This window comes from Grus americana, chromosome 1 (assembly GCF_028858705.1).
Source record: "Grus americana isolate bGruAme1 chromosome 1, bGruAme1.mat, whole genome shotgun sequence".
Taxonomy (NCBI): domain Eukaryota; kingdom Metazoa; phylum Chordata; class Aves; order Gruiformes; family Gruidae; genus Grus; species Grus americana.
The window spans coordinates 204,976,388-205,001,470 of NC_072852.1; the positions used below are offsets into that span (position 1 = coordinate 204,976,388).

The window sequence follows — 25,083 nt, forward strand, 5'->3', positions numbered from 1 at the left end:
TAGCTGCAACACGCTGTGTATCAGCTTGCTGCTAGGGGAAAGCCCACCTTGCCTTTCACCTTCTCTTGACACGCAGCCCCGCAGCACTTGCTCAGGTTAACAGCCCTGTGCTAGGACCTGAGCAGGTGGAGAGGGCAACAATCCCACGGCTTTGGTCGCGTTTGCAGTTCTACGCAGCTGATCTTGTTCACCTCTGGGGAGAGGGCAGAGGGCCAGCGGGATGTGTTCCAAAAACCTATTCGGGCCTTGAGATTCTAGATTAACTAGAGATTTACTAGCACTGAATTTATAGGTACCTAAAATGTGTTACAAGTCAGATTTGCAGATTCCAAATGAGTTAAATTTCAATCCGACTACTGGTCTAATTTCTGCACTGTTTCAGTCAAGCAAGAAGCTTGCGAAAACACTCATCTTTCTCATGAAACCAATCAACCATCTTTCTCCCCTTGGATACAGGTCTGGCATCACCTTCATTCAGTGACTATTTTAAGAGCAGATTAGTAGTGGGAAGAAGTGTTACACAAGCCTGTCTCTTAGTAGCTTTCAATACAATTTTATGCTCTCTGCAGCACCTTTCAAGGTGGTGTTTACAGTTTACTCCACGGTGCTGCCCAAAAGATGGTTTCTCTTTACCAGTGCAGAAACTACCACTTCACAAATTCTATCTCGACTATGGATCCTGTAAGACAATATGCTATCATATTACTTAAACATTAAATATCCTAACAAAAAATAATAATCTATAAATAAAGGCTTAAATACACTAATAGCTCTGCTTCACTACATTGTACCTATCTTCAACATGTATTTGCGACAGTGTCTCACAAAGAACAGAAGAACTGTATTGTACTGACTGTAACAGATATTATATCTGAATGTATACTAGCGCCTTTCTTTAACACGTGTGCCACAAAACTGTAGAAAGAAAAGAAAATGAAAAATAGCCTTACTGGTTCCTTTCCATCCATAGCTTCAAGCCAAAGTTTTCGGTTGGATTCTGAAAATGCTTGCAGTGTGATGATTCCGGGTCTGTCAAAAACATACACATACCCTGCAGTTATTAATTTTTCTCAAACAGTATCCAAAGTCAGAATCCAAACACATACTGACATGAAGTGAATACATAAAAGACAGAGAGAAGTTAAAGAAAGTTGATGGCTTCTGCCAGTTTTATATACAAACGCCAAGCTGAGTATTTTGTTTGCTATCTACTATCGCAAGTGTAAAAAGACTAATTAGGTGTAATCAGGTAATTCAGATTAAGGTAATCCAGATTAAGGGGTTTTTTAATTTTATTAAAGTCTAAGTTAATTTCCGTTATAATATTTCATCTTGCTACCTACCAACAGATTCTTATCTAGGGATTTTTCTCTCAAAAACATTTTAGAAATAGAAACCAATTTTTTTCTTGTTTCTATTGAGACCATTGCTTAACATTTCAGTTGGAAAATTGCATTCAAAGTCCCTTGGTCAGCATATACAGAAAGAACAGAAATTTCTATGACTACCATTTTACTTCAAGCTTAGAGATACCTACTTCTAGCTCTGGGTTTCTGATTTAATCTGTTGGCCAAGATTGCAGTCATTGTATAGCATGTTTTAATACTCAAATATCTAACACGATAATCCCCAAATACTAGTGTCCTCAAAAAAAAAAAAAAACCCAAACAAAAAAGAACTCCAATACATTTTGAACTGACTTCCTCTCTAGTTACTGAAAAAGTTGGTAATTTCTCATAAATTAAAATTACATTCAAGGTAAAATATATACTTCGTTGATGTTCCCTTTTTATATAACTGCAATACAAATAAAATGGTGGTTAATCTCTAGAATAGTTTTCAAAAGAAGTCTGAGCTGAGTCTGAGTGAAAAACACCTCAGTAAATTTTAAATGAATTGTGTCAATTAGAAGGGCTCATGGTGTGTGTTCTCCATTAGCAGTTCACAAGGGTTTCTTTCAGTTAATATGGGTCTTCCATGAAATGAGATGTGCATATTAGTCTGCATGATTTTCCAATGTTTTTGTAAAACAATGTTTCGTTTACTGTTTCATTCAATGTTTCATATAATAATACAAGGAAAGAATTAGCTCTGTGGAATAAGGTGTTTGGAGACAAGTTACCCATAAAATCTTACAACAAAATTTTGAAGACTGGTGTAGCTGCAGAGTTCTCAAAACACTCTTTCATGATGAAAAGTCACACCCTCGTGTTACTAAGGAAACTTACTGACATCAATTACTTTTAAAGGTTTTCTGTATTTTGCTGGTGATGTCCAACTTTATACTCCAAGTATACAATATTGTCTTGAGTTTAAAATTTGTTCAAGTGTAATCATTATCACAGTCTTTTTGAATCCTCAGCATTTCAATACTGTGTTTATATTTATATGAACTTGCTCACTTCTCAGTCATTACTGACATTAGTAACGGCCACTGCATCTTCTCTTTCTTAGAGGAAACCTGAGTTTTACCAACACGACATTCAGAAGAGATTAACGTAGCCCTTGCGTATGAACTACCACCAAATATTTCCAGGTATTTCGTTGTCTATTTATCTTTTCTGCTGACTTGTACAAAAATTCATTACTTCCCTGCCAAATATCAAATCAATCAGAAGAGTGAACTTTCTATCGGCCTGTGAAAGGTGCATCCTTATAATAATGACTAAATAACTTTGTATTCTACTCCCTCATTCAATTTTCTGTCCAATTTTCCAGAAGGCCTTTAACTTATAGGCCATACATATTTGTAATCAATCAAAATGTACAAAAGGAATAAATAAGGTATGAAAAGTGCCTATAACTGTCTCTTTGATGAGAACCTGAAGAACTGCAGATGGAACTAATTGTTCTGTGCAGTTCTGTTGAACTGTGGACGTTCTAGTAAAGTAAGGGAGAGGGAAGGGACAACACTCACTTGTGAATGTGTTACAATGGTACTGCCACAAATGTGGCTAATAAATGCAATTCTGCTTAGAAAGGAACAACTATCAATCTCAAACTCAACCTGTCAATTCAAGCTTGAACTCACTCAGAAGTCTGTTTTAGAAAAATAACGTATTATATTTGAAAGTACCAAAGTAGCCTCAAAATTATCATGTAAAAACAGCAATTCTGAATGGAATTTAAAATGACAGTAACAGTCATAAAATATTTCTTGAGAGAACAACTAAAAAAGTCAGTCTGTTTATCATGTTTTAGGGGAAAAATTCATTTAATATTTCTCTTTATACTCAAGCTTGAAAAAATACTTTTACAAAGTACTGTGTGCATATACTTCAAATACAGAAAAGCTGTTTTCATCTGTCTTATATAGTTATAATATCCAGGAATAAGTGAAAAAAAATTGTATAAGTTATTTTCAAAAAAGAAAAATTATGTGCTATCATACATTTCTGAAAGAAATAAAAATTGGTACAGAATATGCTTATTAATTAGTATTTATAAAAATATTTATGATCTATTTCTATAAGACAGTAGTTTGTTGTGCTACATGTTTTGTAAGAATCCATCTTCTATCTGCATGGAAACATAATGTAGTTAAGACAACACATAAAATGTAGTGAATTTTGTTAGTAAAACAGGTTTGAACAACTAAGTCTTGAAAGTCTGGATTGTCTGGATACAAGCATACTGCGAAATACATGTTCCTATCACAGAAGCAATTATTATATATTGGTTGCAAGTGATTCTATTTTTAATTATATTCAATTTGTTAACGCAATAAAAAAAAATCAAACCTCTCAAATACTTCAATATCGAAACAGAAACGTTTGTCAATTGAATCTGTCTTTCTCCTGATGCAAGATTTTAGCTTGAATATTTCTGGTGAGCTTGTGACAAGGCCATTCTATAAAACAAAACAAAACAAAATTAGCAGGGACAGTATGCTGATATACCTTGGCTTCACATCCTAAATTTAACTGTATGAACAGTCCCAAAGAATATGCCTTACGATAGGGGATTACAATTATTTAGGAACTTACAGTAATTTACAATAGTAAGATTTACAACAGTAAGACTACAGTTACTAGCTTTCTATCACATACTTGTAACTTCATTATTAAGTTACATTTCAGGAAACTCTCTAAATCCCAAACTTAACAAATATCTGCATATAGAATGTGGTTATGTTACATGCTAGAATGAATATCATACAATTCTGTCAACTCTCACATGTAGATAAAAAGATTTCTAAAGAATAAAGTTGACTAACTCCTAGTTCTGGCCACCGTCATTGTGAGGCCACTCTCTGTAATGTTGGAAAAGCTGATGCAATCAGGGGAATTTCTGAGAAATGAGAGAAAGCAAATGTCACTCATCTTCAAGAAGTGCAAGGAAAAGGATGTGGGGAACTACAGGCCAGTCAGCATCATCTCGATCCCTGGGAAGGTGATGGAGGAAATAATCCTGGAAAGCATTTCCAAATATATTAAGGTCAAAAAGGTGACTAGAAGTCATCAGCATGGATTTAATGAAGGGGAAATCATGCAGGAGCAACCTGATAGCCCTCTACAATGTGAGAGATGGCTCAGTGGATGAGGGAAGAACAATCCATATTGTTTATCTCAACTTTAGCCAGGCTTTCAACACTACATCCTATGACAATAGGATGTTTCCTACTACATCCTCATAGACAACCTGATGAAGTACAGACTGGATAAGTAGATGCTGAGGTGATCTGAAAACTGGCTGAACTGCTGAGCTTACAGTGGAAGTCCAGCTGGAGGCCACTCACTAGTGGTGTGCCCCAGGGGACAATACTGAGGCCAACACTGTCTAACATCTTCATCAGTGACCTGGACGATGAGACAGAATGCAGCCTCAGCACATTTGCAGATGATACAAAACTGGAAGGAGTGATTGATAGATCAGATGGATGTGCTGCCACACAGAGGGACCGCAAAAAGCAGGAGAAATGTGTAGAAAGGAGCTTCCTTGAAGTTCAGCACAGGGAAATGCCAAGTCCTGCCCCTGGGGAGGAATAACCCCAGGCACCAGGACAGGATGGGCCCGACCTGATGGAAAACAGCTTGGCAGAAAAGGACCTGCAGGTCCTGGTGGGCAACAAGTTGACCATGAGCCAGCAATGTGTCCTTACAGCAACGAAGGCCAACGGCCTCCTGGGCTGCATCAGGCAGAGTGTTGCAAGCAGGTCAACGGAGGTGATGCTTCCCCTCTGCTCAGCACTGGTGAGGCACATCTGGAGTGCTGTATCCAGTGCTGGGCTCCTCACTACAAAAGAGACTGGGATGTACTGGAGCAAGTCCAGCAAAGGGCTACCAAAATGATTAAAGACTTGGAGCATGTGTCATATGAGGAGAGGTTGTGAGAGCTGGGATTGTTCAGCCTGGAGAAGGGGGATCATATCAGTGATTTATCTATAAATACCTGACTGGAAGGAGTAAAGAAGACTGAATCGGATTCTTCTCAGTGGTGCCCAATGGAAGCACAACAGGCAATGATCACATACTAAAATACAGGGAATTCCATTTGAACTTAAGAAAAAGCTTTTTTACAGTGGTCAGACACTGAAACAGGTTGCCCAGAGAGGCACTGGACACAGGCCTCGCTAACCTGCTGTGGTTGACCCTGCATTGAGCATGGAGATTAAACTAGATGATCTCCAGAGCTCCCTTCCAAACCTCATCCATTCTATGATTCTGTGCCAATGGGAGTGATTTCCTATGCATTTGCAACCACCACATTATTTCTGTTATTTAATATGTGACTTATATATGTTATAAAATAAATGTTTTTACTTAAATATTTAATTTACCTATAAGACATACACTGCTCCATGTGTGAAAACAGCCTTACACTTTGTTCACCGATTTTATCTCTTGTAACAGCTCCTGACTGCTTAATGTAAAAGACAGAATATACAGTTCATGCATGTGTTCACGTATGTGCAACTCACCACTTTTCCACCAGATTTTGTTTCAGCTATACTCATTGTAAATGTTTTTGTGCCTTTATCATAATTGCAGTAATGTTTCACCCACGTAAATCCAAGAGGTCCTAAATTAAAGAGAGAGAGTATTAAAGATAATTATTTTGGCATTTTATCACTATTTCAGTTGGGGTTAGATAGAAATGAAACATAACAGCATCCACATGTAGTCTACAAAATAAAAATCTCCCCTACTTTTGAATTTGAACATGTTATTCTGGTATAATTTTCAAATATTGCAGTTTAATTAGGTTGCCCAACAAAATTCCAGCAGGTCAATTTTCTCTGGCAACTGGATGGGTAACAGCATTTTACTAGGGTAAACAGGCAGGAGACAGGCAAGATCCTGAGGATTTTTCTGCCCAGGAAATACAGGTGAAGCTTTTATCAATCCAAGTGAAGCACAAGGATTCAGTACTAGATCCTTTCTCTGAAGGAAACCTTGAAGTCTAGTATTAGATCCAGAAAATTGGACAAAGTCATGAAGTCAGAGTGCATTTCGCTTTACTTTCAGAGTTCTTGTCAAAGGTAACAAATGCTTTTAGTAATATCCTATTCTACCTGTTACCTCAAGTGAGTGGGTAAAATGGCATTGGCTCAGAGACAGATTTAATCTTAGGTGGTTGAACATGGATGGGTGATTTCACTACAGGAAAGGAAAGGAAGGAAAGGAACGGTGCACTCTAAACCAATAGTGGCTTAGAGATGAGGAATAAAACACAGGGTGTCTGAGGCAGTGCCTTCAGCAAGAACATTGGCCTCTTATGCCTTGGAAGGAGTTCTGCTGGGGAAGAGGCGGCTATAGCGGCGGCGCAGAATTGACACAAACTGACACATGCGCGTACTCACAATACCAAAGTATAATGTACTTAGGGATTCACTAGACTTCAATTTAGATAGCCATACATGAAATCTACAGTTACCCCCAAGTAAGTGGACGTATGCCTTATCCTGGAGAGGTCACACCTCACTACTTCTTAATCCTACTGCAAAGTATAGGATTTCTGATGCAGAAGATGTTTTCACTCCTGGATTACACAGAGCTTTGCTCAGGCATTGCTGTGAACCTTTAGTGAATCTAAACACAAAACTCTCTTGAGCTTAAGCTCAATGGTAACTTTGGCCACTAACCTAGCTTAGATACAGACATTTATAATGTGTTCCTTGGTGTGAGGACACAGAGTAAATTCTCCCACCATTTCGATAATTCTCTCCACATCCTAGAAGTATAGCCAAGATCTCCCACAATTTTCTGGAAAAAATCTGTTTACTGTAGCACAGAGAACAAGATAAACTCCTGGATTCTTACAGATACATCTGGAGGGGTATTCAGCTGCAGAGGACAGGATAATTTAGGCTTTTGCAGCATGAGTGCTCCCCCTTGGGCCAGAACATTATGGCTATATCCGCACTGGTTAATAAACAGTGCTGGCAGCATTCACCGTCATTCGGTATATTGGGTCTGGCTGGGATGGAGTTAATTTCCCCCACAGCAGCCCCACAGTGCTGTGCTGTGCATCGGCAGCCAGCAAGGTGTTGGTAACACACCAGTGTTTTGGCTGCTGCTGAGCAGTGCTGGCACACACCAAGGCTGTCTCTCCAACACTTGCCCCCACACACCAGTAGGCTGGGGGTGGGCAAGATCTTGGGAGGGGACAGAGCCAGGACAGCTGACCCCAACTGACCAAAGGGATATTCCATACCATATGGCATCTGCTCAGCACTAAAGCTGAGAGAAAGGAGGAGGAAGCGGGGACATTCATTATCTACAATGTTTGTCTCGCGGAGCAACCAGTATGCATACTCATGACCATCCAACTGAATAAAAAGAATTTATAGCCTACTGCCATTTTTTCCAAAAACGTAATTACCACCATGCATATCAGTAACAAATATATACAGGATTTAGTTTTACTCTCAAGAATAGCAACTATTTAACCCAGTTGTCCAAAATTTGACATGAGCCTATGGGATGATGGTTGTAGGAAAGTAAACCTGCATGACAAGGAAATGCACAATTAGTACCTTCCCCATTGACAGAGAGATTACAGACCCTGTTAGTCTTACTCTAGAATAAACTAATGAACAAATTTCTTTTCAGCAAGAGGATGTCAAGTTGGCCTCTCACTATTTAATGAAGCACAGCATGTGCCCAATGCTTCACTCCTTTTCTCCCTCCCCCATTAGCAGGGCTCAGTGTAATTTCCACTTAACGCAGGTTTCTTTTATCATTATTACTCAATTAAAACATAGCATGTCTTCTAAAAAACTTTCAGTGCTTCTGAGGGTAAAAGTGGCTGAGGTTAACTATGATAAGCATTGAGGTTTCTTTCCTTCAGCTGACATATGGAATAAAGAATAATTTCATTATGTTATTTGGAAAATCAATTATTTCTAACTCTATGTAGTCTCTTGAGTTACCATCTAAAAGGGAAACAGTGAAGAAGATATCCTCAAAACTGAGGTCGAGTAGGGTCAAGTCTGACACGGGAATTTTATTACCAGATGTCTTCCACTTACTTTTAGATTGAGAAATCAGGTGCAAAGTTGTATTAAACAATTTTTGCATGAACATCAAACTTGCACAAGCACGTACATACTATCTTAAAACACTGCTGTATGCTTTTCTAGTGTCAGGCTGATGCCAGAGCAAACAGGAAAATGAAGAAATAAATAAATCGATCTGGGTACCACATGCAATGAGAACTATTTTACTGAGGGTTTTGCATGATCCTGCCTAATGCAGCTAGTTTGGCTTGGTTTTCTATACTGTTGAGAGTGCAAAACAGTGGCACCTGATAGTGTGGATGACATATAGTTACAAATTCTCTCATTTGACTTTTCACATATTTCCTGGTTCTGTTTTCATTCATAACATGATGTATTCCTAGGATCTTCCAAGTAGTTTCCAACACTTATGACAACTTTAGTTCTATTCCTTCATTTAGTTCATCACTTCAATCTCATGTCTCATGAAATGAATAATAATTATGTATAGATTTGCAGCTATTTTGAAGCTGTGACAGACTGCATTTAGGTGACTCTTCTTGCACTTTTGTTTTCCATTATGTGCATGTTTATTTACTCTTAAGGTGGTTGGGTCAGTGGAGATCCCTAGTACACAGTGGAAGTTGCTCCTGCTGGGTAAACTATGGGCCCTGTTCAGGCAGAGAAAGTACAAGAGACAGCGGGGTTTGGCAGGTAGAGCCAAAGCAGAGTGCTAGGAGCTTGCAGCTTCTGCAGCAAGGTGTAAGGCAGCCAAAGCAGAGTGTGCTACCAGTCAGCTACTGGGGTGGCCAATAGCAGGGACCTAGCCCCAAGGACCCAGGGGCAGGAGGTGAGTTGCTTACAAGTGTTTTGATTACCATTCCATCCGACCTTAGCTACTCTGAATGCTTTTTGAAAAGTTAAACACTTGTTTTTATTTTGAGCCTCTCAATCATTTGGAAAGCAACCACAGCAGATGTCTGCAGAGATTCAAACACAGAGCTCTTGTGCTGTCCTGCTAATTAAACCATTTTCTCATCCTTTCATTTGCTGCTATGCCTTTCAAATTGAATTAAAATGTACATCTGTTTTACTCACGTTTCTCCTGCACATAGAGATAGCCTTCCATTGTCCATTGACTTGGTGGCCTGTAATCCTGGTTGGCTGATTTCATTCTTTGCATGAGTCTCTCCACTTCCTGCCTTGTGCTTTCAAAGTTATTCCGGGTCTAAAACCCACAAAAACAAACAAAACCCCACATTATCTCATGCAAGTACTAAAACAATAATGAAGAACTAATTACTAATAATGCCAAGGAGACTGTAATGGAGGCCAACAGAAGTATTAGCCAGAGACATAAAAGGAAAAAAAAAATCAATAAAGAATACTCTTCATTGCTCTAAAAGCCCAGGAATAACACAGTAATGATGAATTAAGCACACAAGTGTAAAGGAAATATGGTTGAGAATAGTAACATTCCTCTTTCTGTAGGTCACTAACCTCAGAAAGGAGGTCATTTCATATCTTTAGGTATGCTTACGCAGTAGTCTGCAGACAGATGCAGGCTTTCTCTCTGTGTACTCTAGGATACACAGACAGGAGCCAGGCTAAACTAGAAGCTGCTGACAGCAAAGCCCCAAACCTGAAGTAGTAAGTCCCACTGAACTACTTGCAGTACAGTGCAGAATACACTGGTCTGGGTTAATGCCAGTCTAACTTCTCCAGATAGCTGCGGTCTACTCCCCACACGGAAGAGACAAATGTCCTGTGTGTCCGTGTGTATCTGCAGTAATACCACAGCTGCTGATACTCACAACAATCAGGTTACCGGCACTGTCACGAGCATTTTTTGACAGGACTGTGCAAATACCACAGTTAAGTATAACATAAATATGCTAGGTAAGAAACCAGTCACAAGTGGCAGAACTGTGTCAAAAGCATGGAGGGACTGTGTCTCTCTCAAGCACTGCATGTGTGACCAGGCAGCTGGCCAAACAAACAATTACGTACAAAGGTGGGTAATTCATATTTGCTAATATCTATATGGACATTTTTTTTCATATTGAATTCAGTGAGGCCAGGGTTTCCCTCCACACACCTAGCATGGTATAGTAGAGGAGAATTATTCTGAGGTGCCAGAGGTTTGATAGGTTGCTACTAATATACCAGATGTTGAACACTTTGTTCCTACAGGTAATAGAAAAGAGTAAAGATTTTTGTAATGTTTCTGCAAAATCATCTTCTGGGCTCTAATCCTGACTAGTCAGAAAGATTCTCTCAGGACTATATACACTGGTGAATACTTTCTCCTGTTTGTGGGCCATTCATGGAGGTGCACGGTAGTATAGTAATACATGTTAAATCTTTTTCTTGAAGACAAACATTATTATTAGAGAGGGAGGTAAAATTCTTTGAACTTTTCACGTTATATCCTCAGGGTGAAGTATCATTTCAGACCAAACTTAACAGAGGTCATTTTGAGATCTTCAAGAGGGACATGCCATTGAAGGGAGGAATGTCCCCATTTTGAGAACTTATCTCTGTTTGTCTAGTAAGTTTTTAATTACTACTTTTAAGCAGCCAGGACTTTGAACCAAATTATAGAAAAAAAAGTCAAATGGACATACAAAGTATGCCACTGGCCAGCTGAAACAGTGAAAGGGACAACAGGTAACGTTAGGGCATGGTGACCTGTTAAGAGCTGTCGGTCTGCCACTACTCTGCTACTCCTACGGCTGTTACCGCTCCAGTTCTAACCTGTAGGACAATTTTAAAAACAGAAACAGCAGTTCAGATCAACTGTCCTTCAAGACCTTAACACACAATGCAATGGAAGGAAGTACTTTTGACAGCTACGACAGACTGAACACAACTTTCCCTGAACACCGTCCTCAGTTTGTCTTTCCCTACGTCTCTCACTTCAGTCTGAGGTTGGGTGACGCTCTGAGTGACAAGACAGTAGATAGCCCAGCTGGCAAAAGGAAGCTGCGGGTCTAGGTCTGGAGCCAGAATTCAAACTTCTGTGTAACAGCAGTGAATGATGTACTGCATCCCACTATATCTTCATGTATATGTTTCTCTGATGTATAAATATAATAAAAAATAATATCAAAATACGTTGTTCCTTCTGCCTAACTTTACATCTCCCTCTACCTCTATAGTCTATTTACAACTTCAAGTTGTACTTACATAATATTTAAGAAGAGATTAGGTTTAACTATTTCTTAATTAACATTGAAATTTAAAAAATCCTTTAATAATTCTGTTTCTACAGATATAAGTATAGACAATAGTAACATATTCTGACCTACAGTGCCAGTTTTGGTCTGTGCTGTGGGCTCATTCTCCTCTCAGAACTTGTCATATCAAAGCAAATAAATCTCTAGACTTAGGCACATTTTTCACCCTTTCACTGAAACTGTGCTGTGCAACAACACTGACCCCTTGTGCCTTTATCTGAAAGAGTCTCAGCAGCAAACCGTAAGTAGCAAATACATAATTTGAAAGGACAAGGGGCTGAGATGCTCTACAGAGAACATTTGCATTTCGATCCAAAAGGAGAAGGTTAATCATCTATGAGGTTTTGCCTTACTTCTCCAAGAAGTGTTTTGAATGGGATCTATACCTACATATGAACAACTGACTTAAAAGGGGTAGTGGCTATGGAGGTGAGCTGCACATGCTTCATTGCAGCAAAACCTGGAAGACTGCAGTATTCCTAAGAATGCAGATCTACATTAACAGTGCTAAGGCAATGCTGCCTTCCAACTTTGAGCCAACATATGCCTCTCTAGTAGCAAGATGCTACAGGGAAAATGTCAAGTGTTTTATTTCCCAGTAACCCACAGGGAACAGCAGTTGAGCGTGGTAAGGTGCTCTTGTACTCCCAGACCTGTTTCATATTCCCTAAATTCAGTGGCCAAGGCGCTATCCACAACAGCTGATGTCAGATCTTCTAAACTGTTGTAGTTTCTGTAGTGGAGCTACAAAAATTTCTGTTCAGTATCTTTTCTTGAAAGAATGAAATTGGGGTTGTTCAGCCTGGAGAAAAGAAGGCTCTGGGGAGACTAATTGTGGCCTTCCAGTACCTGAAGGGGCCTACAGGAAAGCTGGAGAGGGACTGTTTACAAGGGCATGGAGTGATAGGACAAGGGGTAATGAGTTTAAACTAAAAGAGGGTACATTCAGATTAGATGTTAGAAAGAAATTCTTCACTGTAAAGGTGGTGAAACACTGGAACAGGTTGCCCAGAGAAGCTGTGGAGGCCCCATCCCTGGAAGTGTTCAAGGCCAGGATGGATGGGGCTTTGGGCAACCTGGTCTAGTGGAGGGTGTCCCTGCCCATGGCAGGGGGTTGGAACTAGATGATCTTTGAGGTCCCTTCCAACCCAAACCATTCTATGATTCTACGAAACACCCTGGTGACTGGGTAATGATATCATTGCAAAAAAAAGACAAAATAAATCCAGAGAACAGCCAGAGCATGGCTTCCCGAGTATGCTTTACATACAGTGGGAAGCTAGCAGATAGCAGGAGAAGCTTTTTGTGGCAATCTGCGACCTTAAAGAAACAAACTGCTTCATTCTATACCAGTCGGAGCATTTACTCTAGAAGACAGGCCTCACTCTCAAGACAGCATGTTTAAACCTATCTGGACTACTGTGTTTTCTAAACAAAACTTAGCTGCTGTCCTGCTTCTCTGGTTCTCGCTCCCAAAATTTTGTCCTGGAAACCACAAATTGACTATCTGCAGATTAGTTTTCCCAAAGTTATTTGGTGAAAGGAATCTTTGTTACGTTAACTTACCAAAAATAACTTTTGCCTCTTCATATATTAATTTGATTTCGGCTTACTAAAACATTGCAAGATTTAGAGTTTCAATAAAGTGCTATGAGACTACTTTAAAATCCTGAAATTAAATTAGCAAACAAAATGGTGTAAATACAAATCATCCTTACATTCTGCAAATTGAATTGCAGCTGCTGCTTGTATGGTGCAAACTCCTGAGCCAGTTCATATCCTTCGTGGTAAAATGTAAATAATCCTTGAAGAAAGGCCAAGAGCTGAAAAAGTAAAATTGAGAAGTGTTATATATTTTTAACATGCGCTCTTAATGCTATATAATGCAAATATAACAAAACATACACTAACTTATAAGGAATAGGTATTGCCTGCAATAGTGAAAAAAATAGTTCTTAGCAACTGCTACACACTTTTTCTATTCAGGTGAATATTAGAAAACAAAAACTAAGGATAGTTGATTTTCTATTAGTTTTCAGTAGCAAAATACAGCAAACCATCAGCAAAAAAACATTCTGCATCTTAGCTCCTGGAACACTCTAAGCTTTCATTACTTGCAATAGCAAAGCTTTGCTGAGCAAGGAATTCACAGTCAGACCTTAAGAAAGCAAGGTGTTAAACAGGCTTTTGAGTCATAAAGTTGTCATTTCCATAATAATTTAATTCACTGTCCTAGTCATTTTGTCCAGTATTTCAGCTGGAGTCTGATGGTGTGCATTTTCCAAGTTCATACTTTCAGAGTTCAAGGTTTTTCTCTTCAAAATATTTTTTTCACTTTCTTCATAGGATTTGTTTGAGCTATGACCTATTTTCCACAAATGAGACTCTTGAAAGTATGTTTTGGACAGCTTAATACAACACAAGAAATCCAGACTATTTCTTCCTGCTCTGTACAAAATGCAAACTCTATCTGGTATGTCTGTGACTGACTCCAACAGAACAGTCGAAGTCTGTACACATCAAGTTGAAAATTCTTTTTGAAGTTTGCTTTAAAATAATGTTTAAGTAGTAAAAAGTGCAACTAGATTTTCTGAATACTTATTTTAGCTGTTGATTTAATGCCTTCCTATCACTTACTAGTTTTACAAGCCTTCTAACTCTGTTCCAAATTTAAAAAATGTTTTGACATTGCCATAAGTCTTCCTACCTGCTATTAAATAATAAGCATTTAATATTTTAGTACGGACTGTTTTCTTTGTGTATATATAATTTAGCTTACATACAACCAAGTAAAGAAAACAACAAAAAAAGAGATATTAACTTGGATGTACAATAACAAAAGCTATAACAACAGGACAGATTTATCTTAGTATATTACAGCCATTGAAAAGCTAATCACCTAGGCTAAGTAACTGGCTGTCCAGGCTGCCTCCCAATTCAGTAAAAAAACACAGGTATTCAAGAGCATAATTCTTTTTCCTTTTTCAGACTGTTCTTTCAGGATGGGATGAATGATCCAATACAAACATTTATCTCTCTCCATTGACTATTGAAGTAGCCTAGACTCAGGCAACAAAAATGCCATCATTCATCTTTAATGTATTTTTCTTTGTGTTACTAGTACCATAGATTATTGTAAGCGAAACAGCTTAAAAATGTAGCTTTTACTGTGTTTATATTTTCTTTACATTTACACTCAGCCCTACTTGAAGAAATATAGTTAAATCGTTCTGCCTCCCTCTTTCCTATTGCTCACTAAGAGATTGCTGCACTAAGGTAACACATATTTCAAGGGAATAGCTAAAATAATATTTTGCAATTTTAGACCCCCATCCATTCCAGCATCACAAGACATTCCACACCCTTTAGTGTGCAAACTTCCACAGCTTGACAGATGAGAGACCAAGGACGCAGGTCTCTGGGCAGAGGAGCTAACATGATGACTTATTGCTACCAGACTGAAGTCTTGCTCTCCCCTTCCCATTCCTCCTCCCTTTCCTCATTCAGCTGTGTGACACTTCCCACGCATCCCTGTGCCAGCTCTGGCATCGCTGAGCCCTTCAGTGAGCATCTCTGCTGCTTTGCTGCCTTACTAAGTTAAAGCAGTTCAAGGTTAATGGAGCATCAGTGCTGGCACAAATAGATGCGTGAAGGCATGGCTGGGAGAAGGACTTCCCCCTTGGTGTTTATGGGTATTGCAGGATCAGATGAAACCCTGGCCTCAGGCAGAGGTGGTGTAAGTCCATGTCTGCCCACTAAGTCGGTCATGGAGCCTGAAAACCTGAGAAGAACCTTGGGCATAAAAGCCCCTTTTTGTGGGACCTCTGCACTGGCTGTGAATTCCTGAACTGCATCGTACCACCAAACAAACAATGAAGGCAACGCAGTTAAGCGAAGGGCTTCACAGCTTGTGTATATTGTCTCAGCTTTCCATGATCATCTGCCCAGCGGAAATCATTATCTCAGCGAAGGACCTGGCCCTGCAAGTCTCTTACTAGTTATTCAAGTGGTTCTGAGGAAGGTCCAAATACAACAATTTATCTTAACATCTCCAATTATGTAAATGGATAGAAAGAGTTCTATAATTTTAAGGAAAAGAAAAAAGAAAAGAAAAAAGAAAGAAGAGAAAAGAAAAAAGAAAAATTAAAAATCTTAATTTTTTATGAATAAAGTATAAAATAACTAAATTATATCCAAGGCTCTGCTCTGGCTCCAGCTGTGCAAAGCCCCTGCCCACAGCCTAGATCCAGTTACTCATCCATATCCCCAACTACAGCTCCTTCACATACAGCATTATAACTGCCCCTGTGCTTACTCTGACTTGTTTCAGTCAAAAGGACGTGGATTAACTTAACCTGTAAGTAGGAGCCTGCTGCTAAACCCACCCCTTCCACCTGAAGAAGCACCACAGAAGCAATATGAACGCTCAGCAAAACTGCAGCCAGAGCAGAATGTTGAGCCCACCAAAATGGCAATAAAGGAACTAGTGGGAGAAGGTTTCAGTATGTCAGCTTATGCTTGAATTTTAAAGATCAGTGTAAAGGGCATTCCTGGAGAATGGACTATAAACTGTTTAAATTTCAGCTTCGACACTTAAAGAAACCCATTTTCCACTATACAAAATGCTTCTAAGGAGTACACGGAGAAATACTGAGGAGGAAAATATTTAACACAAGATGGCAGCAAAGCTGAATTTATCAGAAAGCAAAAAAAAACCCAGCAGCAAAAAAACCCTGAGAAAAATCTGAATGCATTTTAGTTAAAGTACTGCTCAGGTATTCTGGCAGTTGTGCATTGCAGAGAATCTGGCCTTGAGGTTCTCTTGGTCAAATACTCTCTGAGCACTTCAAAAATAGGAATCAAAGAAAAGTAAAAATATGCTTATTTTATGCAAGTCCTAGACCAGCTTATTCGAATTCTGTCTTGAAACAACTGACACTGAGGATGGCATTTGCTTCTATGTACGTGTCACTAGTGGTGGAAGAACAGGGATCAGAAAACGCCCTGTACCCAGTGGTCCTGTGCTGTTCAGGCATCTTCATAACCACTTCCATCAGGACAGGTACAGCCACAGCGTTGCATCGAGGAGATCTAAAAGCCAAGGACTTCTGCCCTAGGCTTATCCTCACAGTGGGGTTTTCTTGTTGCTGGTGTTACAAGTGGCACTGCTGCTAAAGAGATTTAACTTTAAAGAGATTTATATTAAATAATAAAGAAAAAATAGCCCTTTTTCCTTTCAAAAGAAATTATCAGAATGTATTTTGAGGTGATCTTCACATCTAAAGAAGTGATTTGTTTCACCAAACATCACATACAATGCCTGATGTGTTCATGCCAACAATTTTTCATTTCAACAAGTGCCTTACAGTTATCTCAATCTCAGTATCTAATCAGTCACATCAATAAAAAGTGAGGTCTGAACTCCGTAATACGATGCTACTCACTACCCCAGCGCCGCGAGGATTTCAACACAGAACCTGAAACAAAATCCAACTACTTCTTGAGACTTTATTTATTTTTATGTGGAGCTGGTGACCTCAAGACTGCCTGGTCATTTCATTCTCACAGGAAGAAGACTGTACTTAGGTTTCGGATAGGGGAGGAATTTAACCTTTGGCCTGCAGCACATCAGCCAGAAGTCCCTGTCTCCCTGGTTTCATTTTATTTATAAGTAGATAGCACCAGAAGGTACTTATCCATCAGATTAAAGTGAATTTAGTTAAAAATGTAGAAAATCCAAGGAAGAGGAAATTGAGTTTAACGTCCACAGTGAAGTCTCATGGAACCGCATGCAATTACAGGCAGGGTGTGTTGGTTGTTGGTTTCTGGTTGTTTTTTTTCTTTAAATAAACACTTTTGGGCTTTCATGACATTTAACGGACCACTCTCACATTTCAGATCTTTTAGTGCTTATGAGCTCTGTGCCCTGATTCTTATAGGCCAGGGAAGTCCTGGCATTGCTGAGGGACAAAGTGGAGCTCGAGGAAGGAGTCTGTATTTCTCCTAACAACTGTAATATCGTCAGAAAACTGCCATGGTTTGGACTATCTTCTCTGGGCCCACAAGGGTGAAGGTAGGAGCAGAGATTATTGTCACTTACTTTGTTTTGTTGTTTGATTTACTACAAAGTAAATTTTAACACTAATTTGTCTTTGAGAAAAAGTTTAAATTCATGATCTGTGTGAAAAATTTTACTTTTTTTCCCCTTGGAAAAAATGAAGATCTAGGAGGATCACAAAGAGGCAGCTGTCAGTTACTCACACTCTGGTACACATTAGCGACTGCTTGAGACAAGATGCAGAGAACAGCAGAGAAATCCAAGGCCTGAGGAGCAGCTGCAAAAGTCTACTCTAAATAATACAATCCTCTATTCAGAGTATGAGTTATTAACATTTGTACCTTAAAATCTCTCCCTACTCTCCTCCAGGAAGGAACGTTCTCCACTCTTACCAACTTCTACTGTCTTACTGTCCCAGGTGTAACCCATGTGGCAATTTTTGCTGACCTACTTCTCCTACTCTGGTTCCCAAACCATACCTATCTTTTGGCATAGACAAACTGAAGACCTTGGAAGAAGCTCCAGTAGATCCTTTGCTTTTCAAGTTCTATTCCCATGTCATGAACTTATCCTTCTTCCACATGGGCATCACGATTTCCTCCTTCACTGCACTAACAGCCTTTCTTTTATTTTGTTAAACTCTCCCTCACAGAGTCTGTTAGTAACACGTCAGCCTGAGAATTACATGGAGATGTGACACTGAGCTGATAAATCAGACACAAGCAGCATACACACTAGAAGGCCCCACAACTAGCAGAGCTCCTGAGGAGGAATGCCTATACAGACAGACCACCAGGCATCTTCTAGCATCTGAACATCCATAGAGCACACAAAGGAGAATGAACAATATGGCAATTCTTTTGATAAGTGATTTTAAACTGTTAGGCTTTGTCTTTGTCTACTTGCATCTAGAGGCATATGTTTATACTTCCAACATCACTTACACAAACTATGCATTTTTAGAAAGCCTATTTTGAAGACTTTTTTTTTTCTTTGTGTCATGGTGTTGCTGATTTGTATGAGAATTTACTTGGCATACTTTGCCTTATGGGTTTTAGTAAATGCTTTTATTCCAGCATGTTGTATGCAACAGACTTGAAACAGAAAATTGAGAATTTTGAAGATTCAAAATTTTATAACTCATGCTATAAATTAAGCTCCATTTATATTCAGATTGATTATAAATAATTCACACCTGGAGCCAGAAGACACTGTCTTGCAAGGGCTATCATTACCCAGTCACCAGAGTATTTCATAGAATCATAGAATGGTTTGGGTTGGAAGGGACCTCAAAGATCATCTAGTTCCAACCCCCCCCTGCCAGGGGCAGGGACACCCTCCACTAGACCACGTTGCCCAAAGCCCCATCCAACCTGGCCTTGAACACTTCCAGGGATGGGGCATCCACAGCTTCTCTGGGCAACCTGTTCCAGTGCCTCACCACCCTCATCGTAAAAAATTTCTTCCTTATGTCTAATTTAAATCTACCCTCCTTCAGCTTAAACCCATTACCCCTTGTCCTGTCACTACATGCCCTTGTAAACAGTCCCTCACCATCTTTCCTGTAGGCCCCTTCAGGTACTGGTAAGCCGCAATTAGATCTCCCCAGAGCCTTCTCTTCTCCAGGCTGAACAACCCCAACTCTCTCAGCCTGTCCTCACAGGAGAGGTGCTCCAGCCCTCTGATCATCCTCGTAACCCTCCTCTGGACTCACTCCAACAGCTCCATGTCTCTCCTGTACTGGGGCCCCCAGAGCTGGATGCAGCACTCCAGGTGGGGTCTCCTGAGAGCAGAGAGTAGAGGGGCAGAATCACCTCCCTCGACCTGCTGGTCACGCTTCTTTTGATGCAGCCCAGGACATGGTTGGCTTTCTGGGCTGCAAGCGCACACTGCCGGCTCATGTTGAGCTTCCCATCAATCAATACCCCCAAGTCCTTCTCCTCAGGGCTGCTCTCAATCCATTCCTCACCCAGCCTATAGTCGTGCTTGGGATTGCGCCAACCCACGTGCAGGACCTTGCATTTGGCCTTGTTGAACTTCATGTGGTTCACATGGGCCCACTTCTCCAGCCTGTCAAGGTCCCTCTGGATGGCATCCCTTCCCTCCAGCATGTTGACCACACCACAAAACAAACAAAAATGTGTGCAACAAACAGCATATTGGGCAAAAATACCTACTGATCTGACAGAGGATGGCAACTGATCCACTCAAAGGTAAATTCTACCTGCTGCATGTGTACACCTGGTGACAAAAATACCCAGGTCCACAAGACTGAGTTTACCAGCAACCTGCCCTGATTGCTTGCTCAGTATCAGCACTGATGAACTGATAAATTGCTCTTTCATTTTGGACATCCATAGCTGGTGCTGTTATGACTGACATAGTGTGGGGATAGGTCCTGGTCAAAAGTTAAAGCTCAGTATCTCCAGCTAAAATATATAAAATCAAATTTATTTTTCCTCTCTGTTTAGCACATAGGATGAAAGATGCCCTATTTGAACTATATGCAATTGCACAATAATATTTCCTGATGTACAAACTTCTTCTCAATATAGAAAGTTTTTATTACTTTAAAGGAGCATAAAGTCTCTTATATCAGGGTCAGAGCTAGGTCAAGATTGCTAGATTTTTCCAAGATGTGAGAGTTTTGCAGAAGTAGTCAGAGAGAGACACTCTGGATTAATCTGTGACAAGTAGAAAAATGTTCTTATTTAGGAATCCGAGCAAAGTTTTAGTCTCTAAGATTTGGCAGCTGTATGCCATAAAGATAGGATTTCTGTAAGTACTGCTTGCTGAATCCAGGTTCATTAGTTTGCATCAATGTCAAACATTCACTATACAATACATTCTCATCTCATGGAAAGGAGGCATCTGAGTAGCTCTTCTTGGTGACACTGGGTGTTAGAGATGTAATTCAACCTGTTTCACAGTCAAGAGTGCTGCTTCGGTTAGCTACAAGGAAGCTGGAAGATGGTGTGGAGAGAGAGAGAGAGAAAGTTATACTTGTCATGTTCCTCTTCCACAACTGATGCTCTGCTCTGCTCAATGTGCTTAATGGGAAGGGAGAGATGACATTGGAAGTTCTCTGTCAAGGGCTACAGCTACTAACTAAATAAGGGCAGCTAGTCCTGTATGACATGAACGGTAGTAATACTACTAATATGCCACAGAAATATGCTAGCACATCATATTGAAGCAGCTTTTGGTACTGACTGACCCAGAAGATAGTTAGGGGTGCGGGGTTGAAAAACAGTCCAGGAGAAAATCCCAGATCTAAATATGGACTTTGAAACACAACTTTGTCTTCCACTTTTATGGTGTGCCAACATATGCTTTCTTTTACGTGCAAAGTAAACTACAGACAAATGACCCCACCAACAAAAAAAATAAACTTACCTATCCTACGGAAAAACTGATTTTTCACTTTATTTCATGTATAACTCAGAAAAACATATGTTTACACTGCCTAGATGGAATATTTAAATCCAAAAACTGGCTCAAAATTTCAGCCATGGAACCATGGTATTGGGAAACATCCATCATGTGTTGCACAGACACATTACATGCTGTCCCATTAAAATGTTATGCACACTCCAAGTCATCAGACGTTTCACTTCACAGTAGATATGATATTCTTACATAAACCTTTAATAAATATGGAAAGTGCCCAAGCCAAGATCTTAATGTCTATCTATATACAAACAACCTGTGATCACAATTTAAAAAAGGAAGCAAAAAATAGATATTTTAAATTAAATTTTCAGCTATAAATGTATGCATTCTAAAGAAAATAAAACTTAAAACTTACAGGTTCAACAAATTCAAATTTCTTTTTCTCTTGTACTTCTTGAATTTTAAAAACATATTCTAATGATGCTTCATAAAAGTTTTGATGTTCTCTGTCAATCTGTGTATCTGCCTAAAAGACAAAATGAAATATAGACAACATTAATTTACTCTCATGATTGCTTTAAAAACAGATTTTGCCATTAACAAATGGATCTTCCATAAGATTACTTTACAAGCGTCATGGGGTTCAGTTTTCTTCCTGAAAATCAGAATATCTACTTAAATTAGCTAAACACAAGTTTAAGAAGCCAAGATTACACATTTTAGCCTCATGCCCTTTCCCCATGCCTTTTCCATTTCCTCTTCCTTTTTGCACTTTAATATTCTAGTTTTTAGGAAAGCCTGGAGGGAAACAAAGAAAGATGGCAGCAGAAACATTGTCCCTGGTATATGGAAAGTTTAGAAAAAGAAATAGAAGAGAGTAGGATAGGAATTAAGGAGACACAAAAAGATTAATATTTCTATTGAAATGTTTGAGTATCGCATGCACTGAAATATATCTCTTTCTTGGCTTCAGATACCTTCCCCAGGAAGATATTTTCTTTCTTAAAGACTGTCTCTAACAATAACATCTTGCAACTTATTATTTCATAGTATGAGTCACATGCTCTTGGAATATAAACATATTTAAGTCCTTAACCTCATAAATCAATTATTTTTCATGTTTTAATTTTCAAATGCAAGAACTACAAGGCAATACTTGTCAGAAGTGCCTGAATAATACCACCCGACATGAAGACCCTGTACCAAAACAGTCTTCTGCCCAAACAACTGAAGAATTAACTATTATCAGCTGATAAAGAGTAATAGGCTTTTATCCTCAATTTAAACAAGCCATGGGAGAGGGACCTTAGAGGCAAGCAGTGTAGTATGTGGATAATGCGTAAAGAAGAGACACAGATTCCATTTTAGTTCATCCTTATTTGTAACAAATCATTTTCTCTAGCAAATCCTTTTTGGGCTGCATTAGTTAGATTTTGGTCTTAGGTCAAAAAGAAATTTTATCACGTATATTTAAGGCTAGGTTGGTCTAGTGGAGGGGTTAGAACCCCCCCAACTATGGCGGGGGGGTGGAACTACATGATCTTTAAGGTCTCTTCCAACCCAAACCGTTCTATGACTCTACGAAGTATCAGCAATATGATTAAAACCAGTTCAGCTTTTTTTGACATATGCCAGATAAAATACAGTAGCATACTTCTGTACATTCTTTAGTTCAATTCTGGCATTAAAAATAATATGGGAAAACTGGAAAAGCTAGATGTTGCCTTCGTTTGCTAACAAACATTAAAAGAGCAAACACACCATAAAAGAGGTTTAGTGCTTTTAATAGTATAAATACAAAAAGTCAGTGTTTCCCTTCAGGCAGGATAAATAGCACCATATGTAATTAACATTGCTTCTTTAGTTAAGGACATGCTACTATCGTGATATGGCTGCACAGGCTCTTAACAGTATTGATCCACTTCCTTAGTGCAGTGCTCTAGCACTACTTCGAAGCATGGGCTTCAATGATACATTTTGAATTATTTGGTACTAGCATTTCGTTTCCATGCCTATAAAAAACTAATCAGGAAATTAAGTACAAAAACTAATATTATGAAGCAGAAATCAAGCACTCAAAATTCCAATAATAAAGTGCTTTACCACAGAATTAACTCTGCCATGTGCCATTCGTATAATGCATTGGGCTACTGTTATATTTGATACTCTGTGTTAACAGTTTTATTTCACAAAAAATATATCACAAAGACAATGCTACATAGCTGAACAGAACCAGGTGCCACCACTCTGGGACATGATCCAGCAAGCCCTCGCTCACAGAAGTGCAGTCAATGAGCACTTGAGACAGACCTCAGCTCTCACATTTAATTGTAAGCGAGTAATAGAATGTAGTTTTAGAAATGAGTTCTTTCAGGCTTTGACTCAGAAAAAGTATTTAAACACCTAATTAAATCCATCTCTATTCTGAACAGCATTTAAGCAGATTGTAGTTGTAATGATACTTATGACAACCAAGTGCCATCTCAAATATGGACGGGTTCCTAAATTAAGGCCATAATCACCACTACTGTACAGGGACTAAATCATAATTTCCAAAATATATCTTCTGTAGAAGCTTATGAATTTGTGTGAACACCGAGGATTCAGATATGTAAGAACCACTTTGAAAGTGATTTTAAAGTTTCAAAAGCTGAAAGGATTTTCACACATTTTTCTATGACTTCAAACTGCATGTAAAAAAAATAAAAAGATTTGATGGATATGATTTTGAGTCTCTACTTGTATGATATCTAGTTATAGTGAGTAATATTTTCATTAATGTAGGATATCACTAAAATATATACCAGAACTTCACATAAGCTTGGAGACTGAAGCCTTTGCACTATATTTATGCATGATTCTGGAACAGATTTCAGAGAAATAAAATCAGAGGTTTATTAACTTTTTTCATATCACTCTATTCTGACCGTTTTCTGCTCCACTGTGGACTTCTGCAGGCAGTAAAAAGACAGGATTACGAAGTTTCTCTTTGATGCTAAAGGAAAAAAAGTCTAATCATCTATGTAAACTGCATAAGCAGTCTTGCAGGGTCTTAAAATACCCAACACATTTCAATGAGATGGATATATGAAAACCACTCTCCACAGAATATGTTCAGACCATCAAACTTTAGATGCCTAATCAAGGTGCTCTCATTTGCACTCAAGATATGTAAAATAGCCCAATACAATACGAGAACTACTCCTTGCTCATCCTGGTCCTCTTTAACCCACACAATGTGATGAGGTGCCAAGAAACCTCAACAATTCAAAGAAACAGCAGGTTAAAAAAAGAGTAGTATTTTTTGGTGTGACAGCAGCAGTCAAACAATGGTATTCCCATCTCACTAAATGGAAGACATCAGCTTCAGGCAAGGACTTCCCTTCACTAAAGCTCCAGCCACCAGCACTGCTTGGCACTCTGCTTGTGCCCTGGCTCTGTCCTGGACACATGGGCTATAAATGGGGCTCACCCAAACCACTCTGGGTGTGAGTCAACAGCTATCACTTGGATTTTGGGCCAGGAACTGGTGCTTGGCTTCCTTTTATTTACAATACAGATTCAGGCCAGAAGTCTCCCCGGTTAACATTTTTGGTACTGATTTGCTATTGTACCTTCTACTTACGGTGGGTCTATGTTGCTGATTCAGCACACCTACAGCTGCGGAAAACTGGGGAAGACAGAAATCACAAGATGCTTTACAAGTGGGGCATCCAGAAAAGCAAAAAACCTCAGCTACAAGATTTTCAAATCCAGAGATGTCACTTAAGGACACAGTGGAAAAATTTATTCTGCTTTTCCATTAGTTTATATACTTGAGCCAAATCCTTTGTTATTCTACCACAGTTTATTGGATTCACAGTTGTTACTTTTCACTTCAGTTGCTGTTTTTAGACTGTAATTATTCTCATGTCTCAAGAGTAAAATATTTTATTAATTTTATTTCTATTCTA

The 25,083-nt window shown here is 39.1% G+C and overlaps 1 protein-coding gene across 1 annotated transcript in view; it reads right to left on the minus strand.

Moving 5' to 3' along the window:
- The window catches only part of ARHGAP42 (Rho GTPase activating protein 42), a 169,200-nt gene that overhangs the window by 34,913 nt on the left and 109,204 nt on the right, over positions 1–25,083 (minus strand). Inside the window, exons 6-11 of the mRNA XM_054805869.1 lie at positions 21,546–21,656; positions 13,398–13,502; positions 9,539–9,668; positions 5,921–6,021; positions 3,741–3,850; positions 951–1,029 (exon numbers count right to left, since the gene is read on the minus strand). Of these exons, the coding sequence (XP_054661844.1) occupies positions 951–1,029; positions 3,741–3,850; positions 5,921–6,021; positions 9,539–9,668; positions 13,398–13,502; positions 21,546–21,656 (636 nt within the window). The remainder of the gene's footprint in view (positions 1–950; positions 1,030–3,740; positions 3,851–5,920; positions 6,022–9,538; positions 9,669–13,397; positions 13,503–21,545; positions 21,657–25,083) is intronic.